Below are 22,928 nucleotides of genomic sequence, written 5' to 3'. Positions count from 1 at the left end.
CACAGTTTTGGTTTTGCAAAGTATCTGTCCCCTTATCGCACAGTTTTTTGGGAGGAATTTAGATTATTGCATGTTTGTGTAGGGTAACGCCAAGTGGCGCTGGCGTTATAGTATATAGATCATCGTGTAAATTCTTCGCCAGAGAGGGGAAAGGTTGGCACCCATGGTGTATACACGGGCACACTTTAAAGACATCGTATAGATTTACCAGCATCCTCTATATAATACTGGCTCCCACTTTTTATGTGTAAATGGGTGGTACCCCAGCTGTCACGACCAAACTGCCACGGCAGCTCTTCGCTCTTCTTTGCCAGTTTTATTCTGATCTCCTCCCAATTCGTATAAATTCCTCCTTCATATCGGATCTGTTTGTGCATTTTTACACGTCAAAATGATCTTTACAAATAGCGACTGCTTTATGTATACAAATGTTCTGCTGGCTCACGAAGAAGACCGTAAAAAAACCCTTTTTTTTTTTAAGGTCGTATATCCTTCGGTAGCTCAACGAGTCGAGTGTTCGAATCCCAACCTCTACTCCACTTTTTTTCTAGATGAATTTAGGTACCCAAGGGTAGACACACCTGCGTTTATTATTTTTGCAATTTTCAAATTGACACATAAATTTTTCATACCATCCAAACAGATATTGTTTAAATGTGATCTTTGGTGGCAATCAACGTCCCTGCGATGCAAAATGGCGGCGTGTTAAACCATGACGTTGGGACCGATTTTTTCATTCGATGGCCAACGATTGCGCGTCAACTAGTCCGTTAGATCATGTTCTTTATTTTTACTCCAATTTTCCTATAGATAGACTACTAAAACCATGATTAAGATATACGATTGCATTTTTCTGTTTCTTGTTGTAGGCGTTTCCGGTCTCCCCCGCAAAGATAAGGGCAACTCAAAATGAAAGTAAAGAGACGTGTACATTCACCGGATAAACAGAAAGGGCCAAAAACAGACACGCACACACAATCTTACAGACGTGTGTATACGATATATCACACAGACACGCCAATTTTTGATGGTTCTCTATACTACATACCGAACAGCTGCTGTGTTATACGAGTGACGTCGTTGCGTGTCCACCCACTAGTCTTTAGAACGGCAGTCGAAAAAAAGAACAAGTGTTGTTCTTCAAAATAAAATAAAATCCTTTTCTTTTATTTATTTATTTCTCTTTTACAGAAAAGATATAACATTTTAAATCGTAATACCAAGAAGCTGTTTAAAGTAATCTTGGAAACCTGTGCGACAAACAAGTTTTTTGCATCGTCTTATAAAATAAATAAATGTCGTGACGTAGTCGTGTGGACTTTGTGTGTGACGGGCTAACAGAATTAGGTAGATCGCGTTTAAATGCGAGGCGTGGCGACCCCGATGAAATATCTACATACGTGCGGAGAAAAAATCGTTACGTATAGAAAGAGTCACTATCCCCAAGTTGTTTTATGTAAGAAAAAAATAATAATAAAAATGGATGTTGACGTTTTTGTCGTTGTTGCGATGGCGTGCAAAAAGGCAAGCTTGACATTCTCATTTCCTTCTGTAGAACGACCGACGAGTTCACTGCAAAATATTATATACATGTTATCTTGAAAGCGAGAGAGCGTAATAGCAGCCAACATCACAGACAGGAAAGAGATCTGACTATAGAGTACATTAGAGCCATACAGCAAAAATCACGAAAAAAAAAGGCACCGTGTCTTTGCCTCTTTTTCGGGGAGGTTCTTGTTGTGTTTAGGGACAGCCATTTCTGTTTTGCAATGGGGCTAAATATAATCTAATTTTTTTTTTCTTTACCGTGTATACAAACTCCTTTTTTTTTTTCTGGTTACGTTCGTGACACTGTTCATCCAGCCGTCGAATCTTGTAGACTCGGATTTTGTACGGCACAAAGATCGGTGGTGAGCTGGTGACACACCACTTTCCGCTTTGGAAATCCCAAATTGTAGTGCTGCGATGTCACCGTATACAAACATCTGCTGGATGATGAGCAAAAATAACGTTTCAGTTGTAAATGTAAAATAGTTCTTACCATCAACGTGCATATTTCTTGACAGGTGGCTGCCGAACTTGGATACCGATATTTAATTAAGAACAAGGCAAACTTTGAATAATACAGGGGATGTCACTGGCTGAATCAAAATCTGGAAAGCCAAAAAAAAAAGAGGAACTTGTTAGATGAGTACTTTAATAGAGCATTTACATATCTAATTAATTGGCTGCCTAAACTGTTTGATTTAAGTTTTCATCCACAATTGATTTTTGTGGGATTTATACATTAAAGGATATCCATGCCTGTTTTACATTGACTAGAAAAGGAAAACTTGCAGAACATTGACAGGTATTCGACTATCATGTTATTTACTGCTTAATTTAATTGTGAAAACTAATAGCAAAGTCACAGATTCAAGCAACACTAATTTTGCAGCTATCTTCAAAGCAGCAAAAGCATAAGACAGTAAAATTTAAAGAGCACATCATAGCGATCTCATATGTTTGACTTGAAATGAATAAAATGTTTTCTGCTCTGTTGAATTGAACTGTTGTTCCTTTTGCCACAATGTTTACCATTGTAATGGCCTTTGTGGGATCAGCGATCCTAGATTTTTGTTTGTCATTTTTCTTTCTGGTGTCACACGCAATCTTTTGATTGACACGTCGTGAAAAAGCATTCACGTCAACGAGAGGATATACCGATAGATCTGGATGTGTATATCCTCGATATTTCTGCATGCAGTGCTCACGTGACAAATTCAACCAAACGTAGGTAGGAAATGCAGCACCTCGTTAATTATGCACGTACTTACACTGAGCAGGATTAGCGTGAGGACAACCATCTCAAATCAAAACTTAAATTTCTATCAATAATATCAGTGCATTTGCACTAGAGTTAATCAAAATTCAACGGTAGAGCCAACATGGGCTGCAACGGAGTGAAGAGTCTTTGAATGGCACGGCTGAGTCACATCGATTAATTAAGAGACTTGATTTTTCAGCATGCACACACAAAGAGAGAAAAAAACAAGAGAACGCATCGCTTACGCTCTATCGATCTGATGAACGAAGCCAAGTGGATGGCTGTCGAGAGGGGCGAACCTATATTATAGCTCCATAAGCTTGATGGGCGATATTATTCTCTTCTGGGTTTCTTCAACTTAAAATTTCTATCTCACTTCATATTGCCTTCTTGAATTTCGTTCTTTTTTTATTAACGAAGAAGGCGAAGTCTTCAATGAAGAGCGTCTGTGTCATAACAGGATCTTTCGACGCCATTGCCATAATCATTATCAGAGAAGCATTTCATTTCACGATTGGATTTAACCCATGCGGACCCACAATATCGCAGAGTTTGAATTGCTCTTCTAACGATTATTTTTATTTTTATTGATTGATTGGACAAAAAAAACTGTCGTTCTAATTTAAAAAATTTTGCAACGTGCTGAGCATTGGAGCTTGCCCAGCACACTTTCACTAAACGTTAGTTAAACAAAGACCAGAGCTTCTTTCTGTTTGATAGTCTAGGCGATTTTCATTAAAAATCTTAATGGTTATTCATATACAGCCGTAAAACTAATTGGCTCCATTATTAGGCTATAAATCTAATTGAATTACTAAAGTAGAGAAACACGAGCCACTACATTAATTAAAGTCTTCTCCAGGGGGGAGGCTGAAAACAGCTAACTCTGTAAATGTGCTACTTTACCTTTATTACTATGACTATTATTAAATTCCCAAATGGAGTACACCTACGTCTCTAACCTAAAAAAGAAATGAAACCAGATCTCAATGCGAGGCGAGAAACAATAAAAAAAAATCCTAGAAATAGCATTGATGGCCTCAGTTGCCTATTAACGGCCGTCAAGCCCACTTCTCATTTACTTACAGGCTTCGTATTTTTTATTATGGCTTTCTATTTTACGACGAAGATGTCTTCCAATTAGTAATTACATATCGCCCAAGGCTTCATTCTATACGCATCGAATGGCGGCCTCCCTATCGCACATGTTTTGGAGAAGAGAATCGAAGCGAGAAAACAATAGGCCTAGAATATCGGGCTGCCAATGATTACAATGCTTTCTCAACCTGATGACGTCTTCTGTATTTATTAAGCGCCAGTTGATTGTTATTTTCGTGCTTTTCTCGGAAAAGAAAAGCTCGTTAGCTCTCGAAAGGTACCACGTTAGTTTTTTGTTGTTGTTCACAACGTTGTCGGCTTGTGTTCGATTCTCTCCTTTTTCGTGTACAACAACAGGTACTAGGTGGGCTAATAAGGCCTAACTTTTAATCTTCTGTGTTTTACACAAAGCCATATAAATAAACCAGCAACACACGTACGAAAAATTAGAAAGAAAGAGGATGGGGAGAACTTTCGTTAGACTGACCGTGTCCCAATTGTGAGTCATCCATCAATCAACGAGATCCCTGTCGCGCTAATTAAAACACGTGGCCATAGAAAGAGTGGATCAATCTATTTTTGTACGTGATTAGGCAAGATTATAAGATAATTTTTTGTTTATTCATTTGAAAGTGTTTTGAGTTTAGGGTGACCTTGGGCAGATTTACATATTGTTTTTGTCTTGAAAACAATTTTTGGTTTTGCTTCCCCCACCTCCTTGATGCCCTTGAACTACCATGGAAATCTCATTGTCTTTAATACTCTTTGCACTTGGGGCTCGACAATTTTCACAACCAATTCCCTAGAGCTGAACAATTTTGCATCAAATTTTGTTCCCCCCTCCCACCGTCTTCCCACGATCATGAAAGCTTTTTTCTGTTTCTTACCCTTCCTTCTCTGTGAAAGGGTTGCCCACCTAAGGGCTGTGATGAATGTCGTAACCTTTCCCAGTAGGCAGGACGAATTGGTGAGACTGTGCACGCAGTGTGAAGTCTAGTGAACTTTAAAAGAAACATTTTAGTTCAATTTCGCAGTAATTGAACAGTTGATCCACAGTGACACGAGGTGGGCGGCCATTTTTGTTTAGACTGTTTCAAACGTGAAGAGAATCGAGTTTTGATTGTGAATTATTCTATTAAGATTGAGCAACAGTAGTCGGGGGCATAATACGTAAGTTAAACAATCTCTTCTTTCCTGTTCAATCAGGGTAAATCGTGTGTGATGTCCTCATTTTTAATTTTGTTGTTTGTTCGCTGTTAGGGTTCTTCTACGAATTTTAACGGTCTGCTCAGCAAAAAATAATTGACGCCTTTGATTGGATAAAATCGATCCAACGTAATTAAGTTGCGCGTGAAATGTTGTCGCTGTGTGTAAATGATACACGACAGCTATCTAGAAATTCCAACTAAAGGGTACAGACACTCATTAGTTGTTTTGCATATCAACGTGAAAGTTTTTTCAGCTTAAAATAAAAACATGAATTCCAAAAAATTTAATAACTTAACACGTGTCATCTTTTTATTTCACTTTATTCAGGTGAACGCCAAATGGGATCTCCTGGACGTCGTCTGCGACTTTTACATCGCCATGGACGTGACGTGCAGCACCTCGTCCATCCTCAACTTGGTGGCCATCAGCATTGACAGGTAAATATTAAGTGTTTACCTAGTCACATTTGAATAAGCAACGACGGCAAAATTTAATGAACTACATTTCGCATATCTCATAAAAGTTCTATTCGAAAACACATCTAATGAGGCTCGAAACACGTGCAGTAGTAATTAGCATACACGGTGCAGACGGTGGGTAAACACGAAAAGACGTATGCAAACATTTTTGTTTTTGAGCTCACAAATTTCCGACAAGTTTTCAAACACCATTGCTACACGGAGTGTGTGTGTGCGCTGCCTTGCTTTTGAAATGGAAAATGTGTATCTAACTCCTCCTCCTGCCAAGACATTCGTGCGTTCCATTGGCGTCGTGAGTAACAAGAAAAGGAAAGAATAGAAAAAACAAGAAACGGGATGATAGGGATCGACGATCGATTCGACGTGCACGGCAAAACCTCACCTCGTTCTCGTGTTTTTTTTTTTTTAGTGCACGCTCAATTGGAAGGCTCTGATTCTTTTTCGTTGTTCTTTTTCCTATTCGTCGTCTCTTTTCTTATTTTCTTACGTTCCGGTCGATCTATTGACTGTAGGCTACCGTTTGTTGCTTTTTGATTTGCGAGATATTGCGAACGTCTTTTAATCCAAAGTGCTGGCCAAAGACGTGAGTCGCAACTGAAAAAAATAATAATAATCTAAGAAACTTAAAATGTGAAAGCAAAAAAGTTTTTAGTGAAATGTCTTAAAAATTGAAATGGCAAATCGGCGATTTGAAACCAAGTCCCCGCTGTTGCGTCAGACAGAACCGAAGAAAAACGTTATTTCTCGAACTATTATGATATGCTCCATCTCAGACGAATGATTATTTAAAAAAAAATTAAATTAAAAGCAAAACATGTTTTGGAGTTTGATCTTTCAACCCAGAAAAAGAAAATCATCACAAAAGATTACATTTCACCAAAAAGCTCGAAATAAACTATCAACTTGTTCGCAGAAAGAGATTCGATTTATGCTATACAGCAACCTAATTTTTTTTTTTTTTGCCTCGCTGTTTGACTAGTTCAACATCGTCATCGAACTGTGGTTTGCTCTACAAGTAAAGAAAGTTTTACATATACAGGATCGTATAAAATAGATGCAAACAGGAAAAACGGATGAAATGGGGAAAAATCACGCAAATGCGAGTCAACGCACAATGCCAGAGGGGGCTAGAGCCGGAGGCGAAAGCCTTAGGGGAGCAAGAGTAGACAGCCCCAGGCAGTAAATCCTTGTCTCGAAGGCGAATTAGAAGCCAATCAGAGATGCCTCGTGCACATCCTTTCCCATTCGTCTTTTTTTTTTCTCCCCCCCCCCTTCGTAAAACGTTACTTTACGCTTCTTCTTGTTTTGTGTTTTGCTTTTGGTTTACTTAAAGTACAGATCCGTGTTTCTTCTTATCCCCCCCTTTGGCCAAATGATACCACGTTTTTTTTTATCTAGAAAAAAAAACGATGGACGACAAGTTTAGGCAATACAATCGAAAAAAAAGACAAATTTTTTTTTATGTGCACACGACTGAAGGCCAACGAAAGTCGTGACTCTCTGATCAACAAACTCGAGAATGCGAAGCCAATTTGTTTTCATCTCAGCGTTGATGATCTCTCGCGTCGCAACACGTTCGAGCAAACGGACCCAAACAGAAATAGAATGAAAGAAGAATCACAAAAGTATTTTTATTGAATCAACACTTGGGAAACTGGAAGTGTGAGGAAGGGAACTAAACGATACAGCAATTGCGCTCTGTGCAATCAAGTAAAGTGTATTTAGACAGAGGACAAGCATTTAATTTTCGTCCCCATTTTTTCCGCCGTCCGTGAGGTACTTGTCTGGACTTGTAAATAACGACGACGACGACAAGTAGGTGGTGTGTGTGCGGTACGCAGCGCCACCACCTTGAGCAGTGGCTGTGCAAACCCCACCAAGTTGACGGACGTGATTCCATCCCGTCTGTGCACGCTCCGCTGCCTATACATCCAATCTTTCACTGTACACACACATAGAACATCCGTGTGTGTGTGTGTGTTGAGTTTTTATAGACGAATGATCACCAAGCCGAAATCGTAGGACACAGACAAGTGGAGCGTGCCGAATATATAGCGTGTTTTTTCTTTTCTTTTTCGTGTTCTTTTCCCCGTACGATTGTAGAATGACAGCACGCAGCAGTCAATTGTCTTTTTTTTTTTTTTTATTGTACTCGTCACAATCTTCTTTTAGTTTTAGTTTTTTTTATTTTTTCTACGTAAAATCGGAGCAGTCGTTTGCGGTCATAAAGAATAGGTAGTTCTATTTTGCAGCGTTGCCAGTTGTCTGTTATTGATGAATGTTTTGATGGCTTTGCAAACAACAGCATCCGCGTGTATCTCGGCCATCTATCATCGTTTAAAAGATATTGGATACAGAGAAAACATTCAGACAGTCGTATTCTTTTTTTTTAAAGCATTTTTGCACCCCCGGGGGCCATGCCGTTAGCTACACGAAGGCGATTCAATTGCTGGTAGAGAAATAGGTGTGCAAGAAAAAGAAAATCGAAAACTTTGGACGAGTTTCAAATGTATTTTTAATGAGGGCACGAGTCTACAAATTGCAGACGAGGCAGCCATAGAAAAAAAAAAAAAAAATCTATTTTGAATTTCGATCATTCTATGGGGGGGGAATAGCCGACGAAAGGCGCAATTTCTGTAAGTTAAATGTAACTCTTAAATATTTTAAGAGCTTTTCGTGCTATAGAGAGAGAAAAGCATTGAAAAGTTAACCATTAAAACGGGTTAATAAAGTATTTACCAACAGGTCAGCTCTCGCATTCAAAAAGGAAGGACATGTTAAGCTAAAGGTATTAAACATGATCAACGACATGCATAATGAAATCGTGAAAAACAAAAAAAAAGAAAAAGCGGGAACTAGAAACAGACGCTATAAAAAGATCACGGATTCATTAAAGTAAATAATTCGTCGTAGACGTTCGTGTAGACTAAACTTAAATTCTTGTCGGCTGTTTGAATGGGCATTAAAGTTAAATGCCCTTCAATTAGAGATGAAGGTTTCCGGCATCCCCAGCTTTTCAAAACGCGCAATAATCTTGAATTCATTCACACACAGCAACTAAGTTATTGATGAGCAAATTGATACTTTATTCAAATGCGCAATAATCTTTCATTCATTTACAGAACATCAATAAACTAATGATTTATTCAAATGTCAACCGTTGACGTGTTGACGTAGGGCGCGTCTCAAACCGAATCTAAAATTTGAAAAAAAAAAGAAAGGCAAAAGGGAAGACATAATTGCGCGTTTGTCTTATCGTCGGTAATAAATCGAAATGCTAAGATTTATATTAGGAAATGATGTCTTTTGATGACGACGAAGAGCCGTAAGAGGATCTTCGTCTTCTCTGTAGTTTGTCCTTATAATACACGATACGAGCAACATCTTGAAGAATGCAATAAAGAGCGTCGGACTGGAATAGCGCAGCGTCAAAGTCCCTCGCTTCTTATTATTTTTATTATTATTATTATTATATATAGACCCATTGGTCTTGATTTCATCTCCTCTGACCTTTTTTTTTTTCTGTTTTTCTTCGTTCATTCGTTCTGCCTTTTTTTTTCTTGTGTCTGCCAATTTGTTTTGATCCGATCGCGTATGGAATAACAATAAAAAGGTTCAATTTGATTCGGCCGCCGTTTGCCCAATGGCGCGTGTTATTGACGTCGGCGGTGCTTTCCAATCAATCGCGCACCGGAATTCTTTATTTTATTTTTTCTTTCTCGACGGCTCACGACGCCCTCTACACACACTGTGTGTCAAGTCTTTTTTTTTCCGCCCTCATATAATCGACATGATACCTTTACATTTTTCTTGTAATCGACACGACCAAACTCTTAAACGTCCGTCCGCATTCAAAATAAAAAATTAGCAAATTATTTTGAAATTAAGATATGCAAATTTTTTTATTCAGGTATATTGCGGTGACTCAGCCGCTCAAGTACGCCCGTCACAAGAACCACAAGCGGGTGTGGCTGACCATCGGACTCGTGTGGGCCATTTCGGCTGCTATCGGCTTACCCATCACCCTCGGATTGAACAACACGGAGCGACGCATCTCGACCGATTGCGCCTTTTACAACGAGGATTTCGTCATTTATTCGTCCCTCTCTTCGTTCTACATTCCGTGCATCATCATGGTCTTCCTTTACTATCAAATTTTCAAGGTAATAAAAGTTTTTTTTTTCTTCTTTTTCTTTTAATCATTTTTTTAAATCTGGGGTGTGTGTGTGTGGGGAGGGGAGAGCACCATTCGCTGTGTTTGGTTCGACCGCGTTCGAGCCTGACGGTCGTTTGCGTGACAGACGTCGTTATACGTGTGAGCGCGTGCCAGTCGGTCATATATATCTCGAGCAGACAAACATGGGCGCGTCAACCCAGAAAACAGAGAGGAAATGCGTGTCACACACACACACACACACAACGATATCGAGAAAAAAAAAGTCTTTATTATTATTATTATTATTATTATTATTCTACCGTGTACACGACCGAGCGTGAGCAGCAGAAAGGACCCCCCCACCCCGTATTAAGCTATTGATCCCGAGGCTATAACTCGTGTTCTTCTCTCACGTTGTCGCCAAAAAGAGAGAGAGAAAAAACAAACAAAAAAAAATTGCGCCTTTTACATCGAATTTTGAACCGTCTGTCTTTTTATTTTGTTATTGAAGAAAAGAAAAATTAAATGATTGCGATTTTATTTTGTTATTGATTTTTTTTGAGGGGGGGGGGATTTAAATTATGTAGGAATTACGCGAAGTTGTAGGCGTGCGTTATCCGCAGGCGATATAGTGATGTAACAACATGGCTTGTCCCATATTTGATTGGTGGGAAAGGAGGGCTTGCTGATATCAGCACAATTGTGCAACGTGTGTAGACCGCAGACCATTTTGAATTTGAAAAAAACAAACAAAATAAGGCGATAGTGCGTCCCTCCCGATTTTTTGAATGAGGTTTGCTCAGAGCCTTGCCGTTGGCTTTTATATTCAAGAGATTCTCGGCAACGTTGTTTGATCTCTCACTTTTCAACGCTCCCCTCGAAAGGTTAGAAAATTGCAAAAAAAAGAAGATTGAACTTGTGTATTCCATGCATAACCGTCGAAAGCGGACCGCTCCCGCTCCCTCGTGTATTCTAAATTTCCATATCTACTATAATAACGGACGATCGCGTAAAATATAGTCTGGCACGCTGTTTACATTCGAAGGTATAACAAACGTGTCGAACTATAGATGCAGAGGGGGGGCGGGGGAAATAATGACAGGAACTGACACGTGTGGTTGTTATAAATTATGCGTGCGCATCGACTCGCGGCAATTTGAGAACGCCGCAGGGCATTTTCCCGCCGTTTGGAAATCGTTTTATTTTATTTATTTATTTGTTATTTTGTTAAAGTTCTTTTTTTTTTTATTGAGTTCTTTTAATTTTTTTTTGTGCGCCATCTACTGAATGACGCAAACTTGGCAATCCCCCTGATATCATCTCTTATAGGAACTGTGTAATATGGCGTTATGGCCCCTTTCTGTTTAGATCAACTACTTGCATATATTACTTCTTATTTATTTATTTTTTACATGCTCAATTTTCTTTTCCATTATGACGGTAGGAGAGGCTCTGAGCTTATGGAGAAGGGGAAAAAAAAAGAAGAGAGGGGGGGGGGTAAATAAAAATGAGGATTGTGAAATGAATAGAGTAAATGGTTGATCCACTAAATCCAGTAAATCATCTTAATTTCGTCTTTTAATAGATACTTACAATCGGGGTATTAGGGCGGGTCTATAAGTACATCTAAGAAATAGAAAAAAAACTACATCTAAGCTCGTATATTTAATTCCCTGTGCAGTCGTATGTCTTTATCCCACCCACAAGGTGCTCAGTAAAATAAAAAAACAAAACAACAACTTTGAAATGTAAATAAACTTAACTCGTATTAGAATACGGGGAAAGTATACACCGGTTTATGCGACAGTTGTATAAAGCACTCGGCGTGCGAAGCGAAGGCAGAGCAAACAAGACAACAACAAAAAAGAGGCCATTATTCGTGGCTGTGTATAACAGGTCACCTGGTGTTATATTATTACAACCATCCAGTTATTCACTTGGCTGATGCGGCTCGGCGATAAATATGTGGGTGTGCAAGTTACTTTCTCAGACAACTTTTGATATTGGCAACGCTGGGTGCGTCTCTCTGTCGCGAAAAAAAATGCCCGAATTGTGTATATAATCACACACACACAAACACAAAAAGAAACTATTGAGTTTGGAAGTTCGACTTGTACCTGCTCAACTGATTCCTTACTCTTGGCATATGTGTGTATACACACCTGGCCCCTCTGGGCAACAAGCTCTCAAGTGAAAATGACGCTATAGTTATATACTTTGGATAACGTGCATTAGCAATAACCCGTGCTGTATCTACACGTTTTAGAGCCATTTCTTTGAAGAGAAAAAGAGAAAAATAGTAATAATAAAATGAAAACATTTTTATTTTATATATATCTCAGACGCTTGTGCTCGTCTCACACGTTAGCGCTGTGTTTATCAGTTTGCCATGGCAACCTGTAATCGGATACATCGAATATTAAAGCCCTCTGTGTAGACTACATATCCATTCGACTCTTATCAAATATATATTTAAAACTTAAAAGAAAGTTTCAAGGCGAGTTTATCGGTACCAATGGAGCCATTTTTAAATTGCACGTTGAGCATCAAAATGAAACATTTTTCATCTGCAAGTTTACATTTTTTGTTTTTAAAGATCGAGTCGAGTATGAGTTTAAACAAAGGGAAACAATTCTCATATAGCGAGAGATGAATGTAATAACGAGTGACAAGAAACTTTGTGTTAAAGTTAAGTTTTTCTTTTCATTTCTCGTATTCTCGAATTGAAATCGAACTTTGCGAGTTAACCATTATTTAAAAAAAAATCGACATCTCGTTTCATTGGTCGACTTCAAACATTTGGTTTAATCAAAGTTTCTGGCGAGTCTTGCAACTTTGTAGGGCTCATCGTTATGTTTTACTTTTCTTTTCTTTAAAAACTATAATCTTTGTTTTGTCGATTCGCAACGAGAATCTTATGTATACTCGTCCATCATTTTCAACTTTGCTTCGTTACAAACTTCTTGGAAAACAAACGGCTCCGCCTGTATAGAGAAACGGTAGTTTCATGTCACTTTTTATTTTATTTAGTTATACAAATGATCACGAGCGGTGATAGCTAACAGAGTCGGTGAAAACAAGTTCACTTCTTTCAATTTGAAATCAACAAAAATGATGAAACGCATTTTCCTTAACGAAGAAGCAGAAACTCGTTTTCTGTACGGTAAGTGTTTTTCCATTTCGCATCGGCGGCCATTTTTCCCTCCTGAAAAAGAAAAAAAGCCCCGAGGCACAAGAGAAAATGATTCAAAATGTCCTCGTGTACGTCGAGTCTGTTTGCGATTGAAAGAGATGAAAGATCTACTAAATGCATTAAACATGAACTGTTGAACACCTTTCCATGTTCCCATGCAGTCGCGACGCAGCAGATTCATTTCTTATTCACTAAAAAACGTCTCGCTGTTTTAATTTCGTTAAAAATGAATCTATGCCTCGAGGCAACGCTTGCGGGTCTACTGTCCAAAGAAGCTGACAACGCTGTTTCGCATCGGCAAAAATAAAATTGGAAATCTCATTTGTTCATGATCGGGAGATCAAGTCCGACCAAACAAAATAGGCCCATTGCCTCCGGCACAGAATAGTAGTATTTGACATGTCATTACTACGTCATGTTTTTTTGTTTTTTTTTTTTTATATCATAGATGGCGTTGCATACAATTGGTTTTGACGCGCGTGTTTAACCGGGGCGACGCTTGTGGGACAGGAGTCGGATTAGCATATGAGATTATTTCGTTCGAAACATGCCTTAGAGGGGAGGGGGGGTTTCCATTAGACTCAAATTCCACGTGGCTTGGCGAGAAATTGAATAAAAACAAAAAACAAAAATAAGATCTTTGGCATGGAATGGGGAAAGGGATTACGTAAGTGACATGCACGCCGCTAATGTATTAATCTACATAATAAATGCCATCTCTGTGCCAACCGATGTAACTTAACTGGACGTACAAAATAATAATAATAATGGCGTCGTTGTTCATTATCCGATCCCTCTTGCGGCGTAGTTGTCAGTGCGCGCGTGTATACAATACAACATCAAAATGCGTCATCCTATTTGTATAATATCAAAACATTAAACGACCGAGTTGCGTTACAGTGGCGTCGATTACAGTCAGCCAACACGTCAGAGAAGTTCTCCCCCCCCCCTTTAAAAAAAAAGTTCGAAATTAACCAGGAAAGGAGTGTATTTATATCAAGTCCATAATTTAATGCCCTCGTGCTGTGTTACGTTAATGATAACACACGGGTCATCGTACATGTACATATGGCCGTTTGCTGTTGTCAATTGCCGGCCTTTTGCCCATCATCATCGCGAGCCAAATAATTATATATGCACACACAGAGGTAACCATGGAAACGCGCAAATTAATGGGAAGGGTTGCCCCTGTCGACTCGCGAGTTTTCGGGTTCGCTGCTGTTTGGAAATGAAAACACGGCGCAATCACGGTCGTCACGGGCTACTCAGGCAAGTCTAGACGCGTTTATTATTGTATATATACGGGTATGTCCCCATAAAAACAAATGAACTTGGTTCTCTTCATATATTTTTATATATATAGACATGTTTATTTGTGCGTGTCACGTAAATACATATGAACACACCTGGACACTGCGGCGTTGTCGTAAATACGACGTAATTTGAATTTTAAAGATGGAGACCCTTCACGAGTTTGCATATCGTTTATGTGCCATCGAATAAGCTCTTGCTTTGAGTGCTGTAGTGTTCTAGACTATATCCAAAAAAAGTTGAAGGAGCTTCGGTGTTCACTGCAAGTCAGACATTTAAAATAAATGAATTTAAACAACAAGACATTTAAATTTTACTCGGAAAACACGATGGAATCAATTGAATTGAAACGCTTTTTGTGTGTGTGTGTGTTTTTGACGTGAGCTAATCATCGAATAGAAGTTGTGTGCCTGACTACTTTTCCCGTCTAATTATTTCTAAAACATCAAAAACTAGAGACAAGATACATACAGAGACTTCCCTCTTTACGTAACACACACAGGACAATCACGAAATCAAGTCCAAACAGCCAAAAGTAACTTGTTTTCATGTCTTCCCTCTTTCTCGCTGTCTGTGTGCGTATAGTCTATATAGAGGAAGGCCTTTTCTTTCCTTGAGAAGTTTCGTGCATGTCGTACAATATACACGAAAGGATACGGCGGAGCGATGAGTTTTGCAGCTTTACGCTTTGATTCAACGTGATAACGCGAACTTAATGTTTGAAGATGGGGGCGTGGGTGCTGTGTAGCGTTACGGCCACATTGCGCTCATTTTCACTTCGACAAAGCCTCAAGCAGAAATCTGTGATCGCAAGTTAACATTGAAAGAAAGAGTTTGTCTGTATGTTATATACGTTAGGCCGGGGGGGCTGTCTTTCTCACATGTGTGAAATCCGCCGTGTGCACACTTAAAATAAATGCGATGCGCTCAAGGAGATTTGAATCGCAATCTGCAATGGCATCGTAATAACAATCATCGCAACAACAACACGATTGTTTTTTTGTTTTGTTTGTTGTTGTCTGACGAATCACAGGTCTATAGAAAAAAAAAAAAAGGGATCCCTCTTTATCTTGATTGCTATTAATCCTCTTGCCTATCTTATCTCCTTCCCGGATTGACAAATAGAAACGCATCTCCAGCGGAGTGGCAAATGACGTTCATTTTTCTTTGGAAATCCGCTTTGACGCAACGCCGTTATGAAATAAATAGGCGTGTAGCTTTTAATGCATGGCAAGAGAGCTTATATCTTGTTGTAACATCAATCGTTAAGCAGTTGTCCTTATTTGTTTTTGTTTTTTTTTCAACGTCCAATGAGCGAAGAGCTCTCAAAAACGAAAAGCGCGGGGCATTTAAAACAAAGAAAAGAAGGTGGACGTGACGACAATTGTTCTTCTTGTTTCATGGCAGGGCATTCGGGAAAGGGCGAAGAGGGCGACAGCCAATCGCAAGCCTCAACACGCCCACCTGATGGACAATTTAGCTCCTCACACGAAGCGGCTGGCCGAGACGGCCATCGGCGGGCCGCCGCCGATGGCTGGCAATCAGCAACAGCAGAGGGTGCACGTCAACGCCGTGGCCGTGGCCAAAGGCAACGCTGCTTGCGACACGGCCAGCGTAGCGGATACGAGTCCATCTAACGCGGGAGCTCTGGCCGGCTCGCTGCTGTCGTCCGCACCGGCCGTCACGCTGGCCAAGACGACTCTACTCGGCCGAAACGCGTCCATGACGATGAAACACGGCAGCCTCTTCGACGAGGACAAAGCGACCGACCAGGGCAGCGGCAGCCAAGTAAAAAAACTCGTTAGAATCTTTGGCTTTTTCGTCTGTGCTAATGGGCGTTGAAATTGCCATCAGGACGATGACGATGACGACGATAACAATGGCGAAGAATGGGCAGAAGAAGGAAGTAATAGCGGCCTGCCCAGGGACATTTCCACCGAGTTTATGCTGGCCGCCAAACAGCAGCAGAAAGACATGGCCAACGCCCATCTCGGGTAAATATTTATTTATTTTTTTTTTAAATAATAATAATAATCATAGTCTAATATTTTCAAATAACGCGCTGCTATTGTCCCGTTGTTGTTGACGCGCACGGACGGCTGGACGAATAGGAACAAGGTGCCTGCGTCGGGACTGGCGTCGACGACGCTGCTGTTAACGACGACAACAACGACGGTCGCCGCGGCGACGGCGTCCACTGTGACCGGTCTGAGCAACGGCGACTCGAATTATAACAATCAGCCGCAGGCGACGGGCTCGCTCGGCCATTCGCTCCTCACCGACGGCGTCTCTTGCCTCTCCTTGCCCACCAGTCAGCCGGCCACTTCCAAGAAAATCAAGGTGCCTTCCGAGTTTGATTGTTTTTGGTTTTGTTTTTCATTTTCAAACCAACTTGAAACGAACGAATTGCAAATGGCGTTGCGATTTGCCGTGTTGTGAATGAGGCAGAACTAGAGCGTCCAACGCTGCGCGTTGTTGAGGACGTTGCAGTCACGCACGCTCCATCCCAATGTCAGAATGGGTCGCCATGGACAATCAGGGCTGACGGCCATTGTGCCGTCCGTTAACGCCAGACGGCCATCATCTTTCTTTGAACGCGTTCAATTCGGAACGCGTGTTGACATAGGAGCCAAACAACGATCGATTTCTTTTCTTTGAAAAGAAAAAAAAAAAAATTAAATGAAATTAAATTGAACATGGGGGTGGGGAAGGGGGGGGGGGCTAGCCATCCGGAAATTGTGAAGAGAGTCCGGTGTGGTTTGTTGATTACGTGACGCGTGTTAAGCGAAACAAGTCGAGCGTTTAAAGCTGAAAGAAAACGAACGAATGAATAATAGGCGCATCAAGACACACGTAATCAGTGGGCATTTAAGAATATCGTATAAGATTCGCTTTACGTGCGTACATAAACTGGCCAACTGGAAGCAAATAGAAAGAAGAAGAAAGAAAGAGGATTACGGAAGAAAGGATATGTTTGTGCATTGTTGTGCCGCTCCTCTTATTTATTTTGGAGAATAAAATAACAAAATAATTCACTTTATTTAGTTACTTCCGGTGGGGAGGCAAATGATTTATTATTATCATCATAATTATTATTTTATTTTGTTTTCTTGTTTGGTTTACAATAGCAACAAAGAGGTAAAGCAAACAGGAGCGGAGGTAGCAGTTGCGGAGTGGATTCGACGGCCTGCACGCCGCCTAGCGGTAGTGGCAACGGTGGCGGCAATGGCGCTGACAAAGAGAGCAAACAATATCAAACGGCCGGTTCCAGGTTCACCATTTACAAAGTGAACAAGGCCAGCCGCAAGAAACGTGAAAAATCATCGGCTAAAAAAGAACGAAAGGCAACCAAAACGCTCGCCATTGTCCTCGGTATGCAAATTAGTTTCATTTTATTCAATTTTTTTTTTTTTTTCGAAAGATTTTTTCAATTTGAATTCGGATGTTCATTAACTGTATAAATAGGCGTGTTCCTAATCTGTTGGGTGCCGTTCTTCACGTGCAACATCATGGACGCCATTTGCACGAAATTCGAACGCGACTGTCAGCCGGGCGGAACGGCTTTCCAGCTGACCACTTGGTTGGGCTACGTCAATTCGTTCATCAATCCTGTCATTTACACCATTTTCAACCTCGAGTTCCGTAAAGCCTTCAAGCGCATCCTCGTCTGTGCTGATTGAAAGTCCCCAACCTTCTTTTTTTTTTGTTATTAAATAAAATTAAGTCCGCCATTTTCTTTTTCGTTTTCTTCATCAACTGTTGCGATAGCGCCAATTTAAAAAAAGAATTACCGTCTCAAATCAAATGAAACACTAAAATAAAAATTTCTATTTATTTAATTGCTGTAATAAAAGCGATATTTAGAAAAAAAACAAAAATTTAATTAGTTCGGCCAATGTTGACCGAGGGCGCTCCGATCATCTGTTATGTATTTATTTAAATAATAGAGCCATAAAAAAAATTTTATCAAATGCCGATATGTGCATGCATCGTTGCTCATATTTCCACTTCGTGACTATTACTGTTAATTATTCTTGTTTAATTTTATGCATAAATTTTCCTTTTTTTTATTATGCATATGCTGTGTTAATTAACTATTTTTTTCAATTAAATTTTATTTTTATTTTTCAATTTTTTCGTTTGCTTTGATTTGATTTTCTTCGGTTCCCCGCGGGAGGTCGAAATCGATCACTCTTCGCTTCCATTATCGATGTACTGCTAAGAATCGATTGATAGTCCCTTCCAATTTTGTTTTGCCATTCACCATTTGTCGCCACACCTCCCAATGGCCGTTCACCTGTTCTGCTGCGTTCCTTTTCACGTTCGACGTGTGTGTGTGTGTGTGTGTGTGTGTGTGTATTTTTCTACAATAATTCCCCATTCTGTTTTTGTTTTCTGGCTATGCGCATGATCTTCTATAAGGCTGTATTTCCCCCTTAAACCATCGACCGATTGTGAAACAGAAATTGAAACAACAATCCTCTTCCCCCCCCCCTTCCCCCTCATACGTTTGTATAGATTTATAAATAATGTGAACAAATGTGTTATTGAATAAACGATGCGTTTTAATGGCGCCCGAGAGCGGTTTCATTTATGTGATGGCTATATATGCTGCATCTCCTTTCACATTGAAAAAACATGTTCTAATAATTGTTTTCTAAATCAACATTATATAAGCCGCCAGATATATAGCTATGGGCTGCGACGCACCAATGACAACAGCGCGCTGTTCACGACACAAACAGAAGTATAGACGTTCATATAAATCTGGCCAAGACAGCAGCATAATAAGCAACAACGAATGTAAAGAAAAGCGACGACAATTATACACGCGTGTTTTTATTGTTTAGAAGCAAAACAAAAACAGGATACAAGCTGTCAGACGCAGATATTTCCGTCGTGTTTTCGGTTCGCCCCTCTCTATATTGGCGTTTTTTTTTATACGCAATCTTATTATTCATCGGGTCTGGCTTATTTTAATAGCGGTTGTAATAGAAATCAACGTGACACGCGCATCCCTCTGCTATATATCCTATACCACAAAGACAATTTGCATTGTGTAGAAAAGCTGTTAGTGTGTAGGTACACATAATAGGCATTGAACTAATCGGTTTGCACGCTCTGATGGCTGAATGAAATGCATATTAAAACATCCGAAGTTGCTGATGCCAGAAGCAATACGTGTCGTCTATATGTATTTATGTGTTCTTTGTTTATTTGGGTTGGCTTTCACATGTTTGTTTTATAAAGAAAGTGTATTCTTATTTTAGTATGTTTTTCAAAGAACAGACTTGTCTCCAACAGGTGTACGCGTTTGTCTTTTGTTTATGGCTTCTTTGTGTGTATTAGCGAGCATATATTTATTGGAAGCCATAACAAATAATTGTATCGCCCCCCCCCAGGTCGTTTAAATGCTGAATACAAAGGCAACTGCTGAGCTATTTAAAGGGGACTGACATTTTGCATATGACGTAATATGTAAAAAAAAATATAATTTAAATAAAGGAAAAAGCCATGAGGAATGTGCCAACTCAATTGGTCCGACATTTCTTTTTTTTTAAATAATGTAATTTATCGGGTCTTTTAACATATCCTCCGAGTATATAGCGAAATTTAATTCCAATAAAGTACTTTATTATTAAACGTTTACGTAAGCCCCCCAAAAGGTATATCATTGACAGTCATAGGTCGTTCTTCTTCAAAAACAATCATTAACGTGTGCTGACTTTTCGTATAAGCGAACAATAATCGACGTCCATTCTCAAGCGGAGAGAATGTGACAAACGAGGACCAAACGAACAATTGTGTACAAAAGGAAGAAGAAAAAGAACCTGTCAGCTGTGTTGCTGTTTTGTTTTCTTTTTTTTTTTATATTTCCTTCTATACCTTAAACGTCACGAACGCTTTTTTCAATGCGATTCAAACAGCAAAGATCGCGACAGAACGTTCCGGCGCGACAGCATTCATCTTAATTTCTTTTTTTTTTTAACATCCCTTTTTATCTATTCGCTCCGCTGTTTCCTTTTGACCATTTTTTTTTACTCCTCTTTGTTATAAACACAAACCAGCCGTCCCCCCCCCTCAATCTATTGGTGAGCGGCCATCTTGACTTTAATTGTCTACACCATTTAATAACCTGGGCCAGATATAAATAGGTCAACTACATAAATTTCAAAGAAGATTGTTATGTGATTATGGTGTGTCTTTATATTATATGACGAGACCGCCATCTGCAATATGTCATTGAAGGTAGATATAGACTATAATAGTTAACATACAACAATTTGGCTTAAAATTTTCGTTATTAATTAAATCAATTTGAATATTCCTGATTTGCCAAACGTTTTCGAAAAGAAAATGATGATGCTGTACATGGAAAAAGGTGCTGGTTGGGCCCAAATGCAACAGATCGCGATCATAACGAAAACAGAAATTAAGGAACAGTGTTTGCTCTCTTTCACGCGATATATTCATCTAAGGACGGATATGTACCGTAGCCTATACTAAAACCCAAGTTGCTGACGCTTTGCATTCATAATGTAGAAGCATACGTCGTCGTTCATTTCAGCTGAGAAGCGTCCCAAAAAGGGTATTAGTACAAATTGGTTATACACACCCCGTTATAATGGTGGCCTACGTGACTGAAACGGAGTACGCAGCGCCACGCTTTCTTTTTTATTGTGCTGTTATCCTTTATTTATTATATTTTTTTGGGGGCCATTCGAGAGAAACGCTTAGATATAATATAGGCCTACGCGGATGATACAAGGTGTCCTTTCGAGTCTATCGTGTCTCTGCTGTTTCGGTCACGACGCAAAACCAGGATCTTGAACAATCACTGGTCCTTCAATTGCAAGCCTCCCTGCCACGTGTATTTATACAGAACGTCATCAATATGCATGGACGTGAATATTTAATTTCTTGGACTTCTTATTTCTGTTGGACGCAATGGATTCAAGTGATTTTCTAAGTTTCTTCGAAGAAAAAGGATTGTGTAGACTATATACTTTATATCGATGCAAAAGAGATAACGAGCTGTTCCCACCTGCTGGCGAAGCTATTTGCGTCGAACCAGCAAGACGCTGCATCCTCGTGCTGTATAGAAAATAAACTAAAACAGCAGGTTAGCTATATATACTAGCTATATAGAGTGGACTTGACCCTATTTTTATTGCGGCCCAGTATACACATAAGACAGTGTTTTACAACTTGCATATTATTGCAAGAGAAGAACACATCAGACTCATCGGATGCTGAAGATAAATAATGGCGAGAAAGGAACGCGTCTGCTTGTGCTCTAAAAACAGAAATCGAAGTGGCCGGATGCCAGGGTAAGAGATGCGTTACAAAACCGGGGTTTACACATACACACAAGTGGGAAGCCTCCAGATTGCAAAAGGCCGCCCGTGTGCTAGCCTTCTGTTATTGTTTCCACTTTCAATAGTGTATACACGCACACACACTGGGAAATTCATCAGTAGATAGACGATACTAAAATATACATTTATATATGGTATATATATATAGAGACTGCATGCTGTGGGTTCCGAGCGAACTATACGTGTGTGTGTACAGCTATACATTGGCCAATTTTTTTTTAATACTTTAAAGATTATAATCATCCCAAGTCTGGCGCTGCTGTCCTCCAATTTCTCCTATATTTATAATTTATTTAAAATTTTTAAGAACCGCCATTTTTTTTTGCTGATTTGCCACATGTAATAGGCTATTATACAATTAAATGTAGACTATATAGTCTAAAGAGAGGAGGGAAAATAGCATTCTCGTATTTCTTAAATTTGAGCTTCGAATGCTGGGAGCAGCTCACAGATCGTCGAATTATAAACAAAAATAAATTATAATGAAGATGTGACTTCTGTACGGAAGCAATTGCTCTTGTTCTGGCATTATTAGTCTATATACACATGGCGTCCGAGAAGTTCCGACCAAAAGAACACGCATCACTAATGCGTAATAGGCCTCTATATATCTATAATTAAGTCAAGGTACGAGACGCGCATATTTCCAATATTTCCAATTTAACACTGGATTATTTTTCCCGTGTAGCTATGCGGTAAATTGATGGGAAATCTCTTGTTAAGGCCGTGGTAATATTTGCACTTGTCCACATTTTTTTTTTTTTGCCTTTGGTCGGTCGATATGTAAATTCTTTGAGGCTGTAATGTTTATCAACGCTCATCATCCTTGAACCAAACGAATGGCATAACGTGGTAGGCCTAATTCATTCAATTGAAGGAAAGAAGAAAATTACTTTTACATATACACAGCACTATATAGACCCGACAGGCATTCAATTTTCTTATTAAACTGCTTGTGGGGTGTTGAATAAAAAAATAAATAAAAATATATGTTAATCTAGAAATGTAGAATTTCTCGTTATGAAACAAAAAGAAAAAAACTATATTATACGCCCTGGAGGCTGTGTCTGTTGGGACGTGCTGCAAATCGAATTTCTGTGTCTGGCATAATATAAGAACGTTCAAAACTTGTGTATATACTTATACATCCTCGAACTGTGTATAGTCTATATAGCCCCAACCATGCAAATCCAACTGAATGGCATGAAACCCCCGTGAGGGAAGGGCGAACGTTTTACATATTGACGCAAGAGGTGGTACAACGTCAAAATGTCGACACGCCCTCCTCGTCTGATGC

General features: G+C 39.5%; 1 protein-coding gene and 1 long non-coding RNA gene across 2 annotated transcripts in view; both read left to right on the top strand.

Annotated features, from left to right (window-relative positions):
- The window catches only part of LOC116930699 (dopamine D2-like receptor), a 46,021-nt gene extending 27,195 nt beyond the window's left edge, over positions 1–18,826 (top strand). Inside the window, exons 2-8 of the mRNA XM_045168556.1 lie at positions 5,441–5,550; positions 9,503–9,755; positions 15,660–16,040; positions 16,107–16,246; positions 16,364–16,592; positions 17,381–17,624; positions 17,718–18,826. Coding sequence (XP_045024491.1) covers positions 5,441–5,550; positions 9,503–9,755; positions 15,660–16,040; positions 16,107–16,246; positions 16,364–16,592; positions 17,381–17,624; positions 17,718–17,932 — 1,572 coding nt within the window. The 3' untranslated portion in view covers positions 17,933–18,826. The remainder of the gene's footprint in view (positions 1–5,440; positions 5,551–9,502; positions 9,756–15,659; positions 16,041–16,106; positions 16,247–16,363; positions 16,593–17,380; positions 17,625–17,717) is intronic.
- On the top strand, positions 1,212–2,544 carry LOC123469485. Its single transcript, XR_006642742.1, has 2 exons — positions 1,212–2,350; positions 2,403–2,544. It is a non-coding gene; the product is annotated as an uncharacterized LOC123469485 (long non-coding RNA).
- Positions 18,827–22,928: the final 4,102 nt, after the last annotated feature.

Source organism: Daphnia magna, linkage group LG1 (genome assembly GCF_020631705.1).
Source record: "Daphnia magna isolate NIES linkage group LG1, ASM2063170v1.1, whole genome shotgun sequence".
Lineage (NCBI taxonomy): Eukaryota > Metazoa > Arthropoda > Branchiopoda > Diplostraca > Daphniidae > Daphnia > Daphnia magna.
The sequence above is the reverse complement of the archived record's forward strand: the minus strand, read 5'-3'. Positions and strand labels throughout refer to the sequence as shown.